At 38.6% G+C, this 9,248-nt stretch overlaps 1 protein-coding gene across 2 annotated transcripts; it reads left to right on the forward strand.

The window, feature by feature from the left end:
* Positions 1-340: 340 nt before the first annotated feature.
* LOC121951338 (zinc finger protein 16-like) lies at positions 341-8,668 on the forward strand. 2 transcript variants are annotated; one of them, XM_042497618.1, is made up of 7 exons: positions 341-808; positions 3,813-4,012; positions 4,393-4,494; positions 4,577-4,672; positions 4,790-4,900; positions 5,401-5,524; positions 6,577-8,668. In XM_042497618.1, the coding sequence occupies exons 1-7, from the start codon at positions 373-375 to the stop codon at positions 8,634-8,636; spliced, it is 3,129 nt and encodes a 1,042-aa protein (XP_042353552.1). In that variant the 5' UTR covers positions 341-372; the 3' UTR covers positions 8,637-8,668. The 2 variants fall into 2 exon arrangements, with proteins under 2 accessions (XP_042353552.1, XP_042353553.1); XM_042497619.1 differs by lacking the exon at positions 6,577-8,668 and having other exon boundaries at positions 4,790-4,948; positions 5,401-5,478.
* Positions 8,669-9,248: the final 580 nt, after the last annotated feature.

Raw genomic sequence — 9,248 nt, forward strand, 5'->3', positions numbered from 1 at the left:
CATATTGGTGTGGGTTGAGTTTGTTTTTAATTATTTTTTATTATTTCTATTATTACCTGTCTAATATTTTTTGCCTCAGAAGTCTTGCTTAATTATACCTTAAATTTTGTCTCCTTTTGCTTCTGCTTTGCTTTGTTTGTCAAAGCACTTTGTATACTCTATTTTTAAAGGGGCTATATGAATAAAGTTATTATTATCATTATTATTATTATTATTTATTAGTGATGATGTTACAATCGCCGGTACAGTAGGTGGCGACGTGCACCTTTAACACTGGTGTATAGGACAGGAATAAAACTAAAGAAGAATGAAAAAAATAAGAAAAAAAAGCATCGCCATCCATGCAAGCAGCAGCAGACACAACAAGGCAAAATGGATTCTCGTGGATGGAGCAAAAGCGAAACCCGCTGTCTGATTTCCAGCTGGGCCGAGGAGTCCGTGCAGCAGAAACTGGGTGATTCATATCACAACCGGCTGATTTATGAGGACATTTCTAACAAACTGAAGGAGAATGGTTACAGCAGAACATGGCTGCAGTGCCAGCGTAAAATCAAACACCTCAAGCATCTTTTCAGAAAAGCCAAGGACTCTAACAAGTCCAAGAGGGACAGAGCGAGCTGTCCTTTTTACGATGAATTGGAAAAGGTGCTAGAAAACCGACCGTCCTTCTGTCCCGGTGAAGGCGATGTGTTGGACTTGAAGCCTGAAGGGTCTCTGATCTACTCAACGGTGACCGCCATTGCAGATGCAGCCACGTTTAGCAACACTACGCCTGCTGAAAGCAAGGACGGCGGCGGCGATAGTGACGGTATAAAGCTGGTTAATTATATTAAAATGCATTCAACAATCTGGTGGTGTTCAATGTAACGTTACGCTTTACGTTTGCAGCAGAGGCGCACCACATACGCTAAACCCTGCACACTATAACCGAATAAAGTAGTGACATCAGCTTATAAAAATGAACAATTTGTGCATATGCATCGATGTTTATATGTTTAATTTGCTTTTCCCAAATCCACTAGTCGAGAAACTTGTTTTTTCCACCCGGTGTCAGTGGTTGTAATGTAACTTTAACGTTATTATGTTGCAGTCAGAGACACTGGTGGACTTTGGGAACGTAGTTTTTTGTGTTGTGGTTTTATTTTATGGACTGAACAAAAGAAATCAGCATATATTCCTACTCTAAAGTCCGCCTGCATGTTTTTCTCACCCGTCTGTAAAACTTTATCTTCTTGTTGCTGCTTGCTCTGCTTAACAACCATGGTAACAACAACAACAATAAAAGAAAAATGCTTCTTCTTCTACAACTTCTACTCAAAAAAAACGTGTTGCTCACTCACAGGCACCACCTGGTGGCGAAAAATGTGCAGCGCTTCCCCACATAAATGCTGCAGCCCTAAAAAGCATATTAACATCAGTACTTTAGAGTATAAACAATGTTTTTATCCACAGAAATAAGATTAGAAAAAACTGTATATTAAACATAAATAATTTGTATTCATTTTGAAGAGATATCAAACACGTAAGCAGAGCAAGAGACAGACAAATGTCTAGGGGTTGACCAATATTGTTTTTTCAGGGGTGATCCGACACCTATTATTAGTACTTCATGAGACCAATATTATGAGATCAATATTTGGAACTGATATGCATTTACAATGAAAATATATCTGTAGAAATTTAGAATTTGGAATACAATAAACTCCAACACAAAACTTTGTTTAAATGCCTTTAGCAAATGTTTAATCAAAACTGAAACTTTCAGCATCATTTACAGCAAGTTCAACCTGTTTTTTTTATTTTATTTTATAAAGTTGAGTGAAAATTTTGATTAAAAATGAATGAGCTTCCTGAGGTTTTACATAGTAAAAGTTCCTCCCATGCTGACGCTTTCTTTGCATGTATTGCAGACTGCCTTCCCTGGTGTTGGTTGAGTGTAATATGCACACTTTCATCAATTACTTGTATGAGTGCTCATTAAAATAAGACACAGATACAGATAATAGGCAAAATGCCAAATATCGGCCAGGCCAATAATCTGTCAACCCCTTGGCATTATAGTCAATGTGAATATAATTCTGCTCAGCAGAAATGTTCATACAGCACTGTCACAAACTGTCAGGGATTGTGGTTAAGATGCTACAGTTCCAGAAAAGTGTAAACAGATGACTGCTTGCTTTCCATCTCTGTTATAATTCACTTCTGCCTCCTGCTCCCTCTTCTCCTCCTGTCTGTCTCCCCCGTCTCAGTATGTTTTCTCTCCTGCCAACAAGTTTTGAATGCCAAAGAGATAACACAACATCTCGACTGGTTCTTGGTATTTGAGTCTTTTGATTCCGGTTCTATAATTTCACCAGTTTCCTGCATTCCTGATGTTTTTACACCAGAAACAATTGACTGAGTTACACTGGACCAAAGTGTGCATGCAATAATTTGGTTTTTAGAAAAATAAAATACAAAGAGCTAATGAAATCGTAATGTATGCAACCCACCAGCATTTAATAACATTGTTTTTATAAAAATAACACTGTAGGCTAAAAATAAAACATTTATACATTTAACCTTTACATTTTATATGCTATCATTTATTTTGCTCAATATTCATGTTACACATCGCTGCAAAAGTCTCCAAACGCACACAAAATAATCGGGATTGTTGCAGTGCCACTGTGCTGCAGAACTCCCAAACTTCTCCTGTATCACAATGGCGCCATCTAGAGCGGTATTTATATACTGGTAATTTACTTCATAGCACACTAAACAAATCATAAACAGAGTTAATTATACTGTCAGCTGCTTATGGGCCTCTTCTGTGTGTTATCTACAATAGCTTTTGTGATTTCTAAATGCCAGAAATGAGAACTATGTAACTAAAATAAGAAACGTGTCTTTGCCTTGTATGTTTGTAGGTAACAAGGTTATGTGTGTACTTCCTAAAGAGTGTTAGTAAACAGCTGTCATCATAACTAATTGATTATGTCCATAACAGGCATTAATAAGATATTAATTATATCTTTAGCATACAGTCTGTGTTTTTTTTACACTGGAAGAAGCTGAACTACAGCAAAGCTACACCTGGGTGAAATCCAGTTCGGTTAATTAAACCTACTTAAAAAAAGTATTTCAAACTACTTTAACAAAAAAGGTCAAATTGATATGTGATCTGAAATTATAACAAAATATTGTATACAAATGCCACATGCCAAAAACACCCAAAAGACTTAGTTAAGTTTATTGCAATAGTGCCTTCTTGTTTACATCTCGTCAAACATAAGCCCCAAATTTTATTTTTAAAAAGGCAACTATTCACGTGAAAGTGCAAGCATGACACGTTTGCTCTTGTATCCAGTGTCCTTCAGTTAGATGCCTGTTTTCCAGAATGTAAAGTAAAATGGCATGCAACCTCTTGTCTTAATATGTGTTAAAACATAGCAATAATAGTGTTTACAAGTAGTTGTGGTCAAAGGAGATTCAATTACAGAAGAGAACCAATTATAAAATAAATAAATAAAATAATTCCTTTAATTTTATGGCCCAAAATTATTTGTAGTTTCAGTAGTTCACTACACAAAAAAATGGCAAATCACAAAGCAAATACAAATATAGCTGAACTATCAGCAAGCTACTGTAAAAGGTAATAAAACTTCTAGTTTAATTACACATAGTTCACTACTCCCCAACACTGCCTCACAGTTAATGTCAAACAGTGCTGCATATTATCATTACAATAAATGTGCTTTATTTTTTCTCAAGAGATAAAAAGCAGTCATCTCTGTAATGTCACCTTACAATTTCAACATTTGTCTCCTCAGGCTTCCTCCCCCTTTCCTCCCTCCGTCTTATCGTCCCCCCTCTGCAGCTCGTGTCTGCAGCTCTGTGGGAGATACTGAAGCAGGGAGCTGTGATGTACTACGGTCTGCTGGAGGACTTTGTTACCACGGTGTTGGAAACTGTCCCTGAACTGCTCACTTACACAGAGAGAGTCCAGTTACTTATGGGCCTAAGAGCAAAGGTAAGAATAAACAGCGGCACATTTACTCCAGTGCTGCCATTAAGTTAAGTTTTGAGATACTTGTACTTTCCTTTAGTATTTACATTTATACTAATTAATACCATATTCCACTACATTTATTTAACAGTTATAGGTACTTTGCACATTTAGATTATTGATACAAAATATACAAGGTACAAGGTAGATTTATTAGTCTAATTAAAATTTCTCCTTGATCCTGCTACATCTTTTGGAGTCAAACATAGAGTTGTAGGAGGAAAATAATAGTAAACTTACTTTACTGATCCCAACTTCGGGCCATGCCACTAAGGGCCACACCCCTACATGTGACTGTGGAAAAATGAAACCTTCACTGAGTTATTCTATTCCTGTGCCAACAGGTGGTGCTAGACTTGTGCCGAAATGATGATTTCGCCAGTCCTCAGGCCATCCAGCCTCATCTGAGCAGAATAAACACGTACATTACAAACCAGGATAAAGAGGTGGGTGCTTTTGTTAAATCTCCATCACTCTTTGTGCCAATTTCTGTCACTTATGTGCTTTTTTATTTGTTTTTTTTTAAAGAGTTCCAGTTCTGAGATAAAAGCTTTAATGTCAAACTTCCTGAAGCTTGTTCACACTCTAGTGGACGATCAATGCCAGAGAGATATCTTTTATCAGGTGAGTTACTCTATCCTTCACTTATCAAGACTCTGTCTTATAGAAGAAATACTTGAAGCAAGTTTTAAAATGTCAAATGAAATGAAATGTATGAATATGTTTCTATTTCTTCCTTAGAAAACCTTCCCAACAGTGTTCGGCCCTAACTATGATTCAGCTCTACAGGCTCTGATGAGAAAGTTTCTCTTCAATCTGCAGAAGCTGCTGCCTGTCCCAAACCTTGAACAAGTATGTGCCTGACAAACAGTAATCCTGGGACACATACAGTGGAAAAAAGTAATTATAACAGTTTAAAGTATGCAATAAGACTTATTTAATACTGTTATTTTTTGTGTTAGCGATGAGTTTGTGGTAAGCACAGAGCCAATTTAATGTTTATTTTGTTATTCCATCCTACTTGTTCTCTAGAGCGTGTTAATTGAAACTTCATACTTCAGTAATGCAGCAACATGCTGGAGATATGCAAGGAAATAAGTTTTCTTTATTAACTTAGTAATTACTTAAAGTAATTATTTCTAAATAGATGCATGTATATTTTGCGGTGCTAGATGGAAAGCCATTAACAAGAAACAAAAAAAAAGCATTAACTCTTTTGTGATGATTTGAGAGATGTTGTTACATTAACTAGGAAATTAACAAAATGCTTGGGAACATAACTGAAATTCAAGAACAGTGTTTTTATATAATAATCTCTGAAGCTGATTGTGGCTGTTCTCTTCCGTTTGAAGACTTCCCAGCGGCTCGGTCTCTCCCCTACTGTCTTGAAAGAGTGTGTAGACTTCATGAATCAACCTGAGCCCCTGAACACACTCATTCAGCATCACAAACATCACGGCCACAAAGTTTCTCAAGGTAGTTTTTTCACACAATTTCTACAGCAGAATATTGAATATTTTTGCACATGTGAAATCCATGTGGTGTTTCTGTAAGGGATTGAGAAAAAAGAGAGATTTTAAAAATAAAGTCATAACATTACATCATTTTGAGAAAAAAAATGTAATTCAATGAGAATACGATCCTACTATCTCAAGAAAAAAGTTGTAGTATTACATAAAAAAATGGTGACAGCAAAATTTCGGGTTTTTTTTCATTCTGTCCCCTCTCCAAATTAAGAGGTTTTTGCAGGTCCATAAATGCAGCATAGACAGAGCTCTCCATGAGTTCTTTTTTTCCTCAGTAGAAGTTTGTGACTCATGGGATTGATAATTGATCTGTCGATCCCATCACAGCTGATCAGATCAGATTGGTGGATAAGGGGACCAGCTGCCGTGAGTGAATGCAAACTTTTAGACCCAGCAGACCGAACGGTTAAGTTTCCCTTCACTGCTCCTGAGCTCTACTGCTCCGTTTCTGCACTGACAGTGTGGTGTTATGAATAACCAAACGGTATATATGTTACAACAGCACTCCTAATGAACGGTCCAACTCTTTCATCATGGTGGGCGGCCACAAGTAAATATAAGTGTGGGAAATCCCGACATGACTGGGACCTCGGCCAAAAGTCATGAGCATAAACCTTTTATCCACCATGTCTTCTCTCCAACAGGGACTTTTTTGTTCTTCTGTGTCACTTAATTTTCTCTTCCAAATTTGTGAGTTTTTTCCTCTTAAATATACATATTTAATCACACAATATTACAACTTTTTCTTGTAAAATCAAGACTTTTTTTGTGCAGTATTTTTTTGGAAACAGTATGACTTTATTCTTATTAAATTGCAACTATATTATTTTAACATCACATTTTGTTTCCTTGAATTTACAACTTTATTCTCAACATTTCCAGAAATGTATTTTCTCATAGTGAACCTAATACGCCATCATAAATTCCTAATTGTCTTCAGTATTATTAACTTTACTTCTGTTTTGGTTACTGAGTAAATTGTGTTCTGTCATTTTTTTCTAGCTTTGTCTTCCTCCGGTGATGATTGCATTCTTTCCAGCCTGTCCTTTAACCTGCCAAATGTGGACAATGACAAAGGAGACGCACTCAGCTGTGAGCCAAAAAGGTTGAAAGAAGAAACCATTGAGGAGATAAATTCAGAATCAATGAGCAATGTTGAAAGAAATGGCCAGCAGCATGATGACGATGTGACAGAAGACGAAGGCGCCTTTGTAGAAGTAATACTCCAACCTTTCGATGAAAGCGAGTCTACTGATGATGACGACATGGACAAAACATGGTTCCACCATTTGAAAACTGGCAGGAAGACGTCCTCAAAAACCTTTAAGTGTCTTGTTTGCGGCCAAGATTTTAGTTCCCGTCAGAAACTAAGGAAGCATAAGATAACCCATAGTGGTTGCTTTAGGGATATAGATTTACATCCTAAACCAAACATTTGTGTTGAGAAAAATGCCTCTAGAAGTGAGGGTGAGTTTTCATCATGTGCAAGTTCCAAAACACATAACCCATCAAATCTGAATAGTCTACAAGCAGAGACAAGCCCACAGTGTTCTACAAGCTTACCTCAACACGCCAAACTGAACCCTGCTGATAAGACCAAAGAGTCTTTCCTTAGCGAAACTGGATCTTCAAATGTTGCACCCCAGGAATCAACATGTCCTGACTCACAGCAAGAGCAAACTGGTAAAAGAAGCCGTCGTGTCAAACAATGCTCCAACTGCGGGAAAATATTTACCTGTTCTGCTGACTTGATGAGGCACATGCGATGCCACACTCAACAGAACCACTGTTTTCATTGTGGAAAAGACTTTGACAGCTCTGATGAAGACTGCGAGGTGCACCAGGAAGGTAAATGCAACATTCAAAACCAGGACACTTTTGTGAGCAACACCAAGAAAAAGAATCAAGAGAATAATATTTCAAGCGGTGTCGCTAGGCTACCAACAATCACACATGCAACTGCCTACTCTCAGGCTAAATCACCTATGACATGTCAGGAATGTGGCCAGGATTTTAGTTATTACAAGAGTTTTGAGAAGCACAAGAGCAAATGCTCCAAACGGGCTCCTCGAAGGAAAAGGCGTTTTAACACGGACTATTTTGTTATCAACGGGTGCAATTTCCGATCAGCTGACAGTACCAACGAGAGCCACGCAGAGATAAGTTCCGAAACGAAGGAGGGTGAAAAAACTCCTGCCTCCGCCGACGGCCCCCAGACTAAAAGTCGTAGCTTTAAGTGCACTATGTGTGAAAAGAATTTTTCAAACATCGCCATCATGAACAGACATTATTCCCAGTCACATAAAGTTCGAGGTCCATACCCCTGTCCGATATGTAAGGGGACCTTTGTGAGGTTATGCGAACTGGTTCGACATCTGCAAAACAAAAACTTGTACCAGTGTGCTGTCTGTAATAAATGTTTCCCAAAGCCAGGACAAGTGCATGATCATGAAAAAATACACACTGCATGCCGAACACCACGCATCTGTGAAACGTGCGGGCGAAGCTTCAAATATCTCGCCCATCTGGTTTTGCACCAGAGAAAGCATCGAGATCGGCAACCTACCGTTTGTTCCTACTGCGGCAAACAGTTCAGCTCAAAAGACTGCCTGAAAGCGCATATGGTCAGGCACTTAGGTGGCTTCCCGTGCCCAGTCTGTGGGAAGAAATTCAATCAAAAAACGTACCTAAAATGGCATCTGTATAAACACACTGGGCAAGCGCCGTACCTCTGCGAAACATGTGGCAAAGGCTGGCCGAGCGCAGCGCAGCTCAAGCTCCACATGATCCAACACACGGAGGAGAGGCCGTTCAAGTGCGAGGACTGCGGTGTGGCTTACAAGAGGGAATCCCATTTGATCGCTCACCGCAGAGCCAAACATATCAGGTTGCGGCCGTTTGTGTGTGAAGTTTGCAGCAAAGCATTTCGATTAAACAACGAGCTGAAGAAACACATGATGGTTCACACGGGGGAACGGCCGTTCACATGTCCGAGGTGTGACAAAACGTTCACCAGAAAATCTCGCCTGAGGGAACACAGAGAAAAGGGGTGTCTGTATTAACTTCACTGTTCATGATTCATGTGCCATACCACACTCGCATTACACACAGTGCATACGTGCACCAAAAGTTTTGTCATGTCTCAATGCTGTGGATGTTTGATGACTTTCATAATAAAGCTACAGATGTGTGAATAAACTACATTTTGTCTGATATTCAAAATGATTTTCAGTCTCTGAGAATAAAAATGACCTTGCCGTGCACAGAGTATGTCCAATCAAAGTCTTTTGTAAAATGTGCTGATGTCTACACAGTTTCTCCTCAGGCTACAAGAAGCTCAAGGCTGTGTGATAGAAGCAGGAGGAGACAGACTCTCAATTTGGGTGATTTGGGAGGAATCCAAAGCAAAGAATATAGCACAGAGGCCTTGCCTTTGCATAGATGGGAGCAGAACTGATTTGCCAGCAGAAAGTTAATGGGCAACTATTTTGGTAATTGATTATTAATTTAAGTCATTTCTCAGAGCAAAAATACCCTTCAATGTGTCGGACCAGCTTCTGAATTGTCAGGATATCTTTGGGTTTGTTTGTTTGACAAAACAAGCACTCCAAAGATGTCACCTTGGGCTCGGGAGACATTTTCTGATGTTATAGACCAAATTATCAACTGATTTG

This window comes from Plectropomus leopardus, chromosome 12 (assembly GCF_008729295.1).
Source record: "Plectropomus leopardus isolate mb chromosome 12, YSFRI_Pleo_2.0, whole genome shotgun sequence".
Classification (NCBI taxonomy): Eukaryota; Metazoa; Chordata; class Actinopteri; order Perciformes; family Serranidae; genus Plectropomus; species Plectropomus leopardus.

Coding starts and splice junctions, on each gene's coding strand:
- LOC121951338 (XM_042497618.1), top strand. CDS start 373: ATGGATTCTCGTGGATGGAGCAAAAGCGAAACCCGCTGTCTGATTTCC. Junction 4,673..4,789: donor AGAGAGATATCTTTTATCAG/GTGAGTTACTCT, acceptor TTTCTTCCTTAG/AAAACCTTCCCAACAGTGTT. Junction 5,525..6,576: donor CGGCCACAAAGTTTCTCAAG/GTAGTTTTTTCA, acceptor ATTTTTTTCTAG/CTTTGTCTTCCTCCGGTGAT.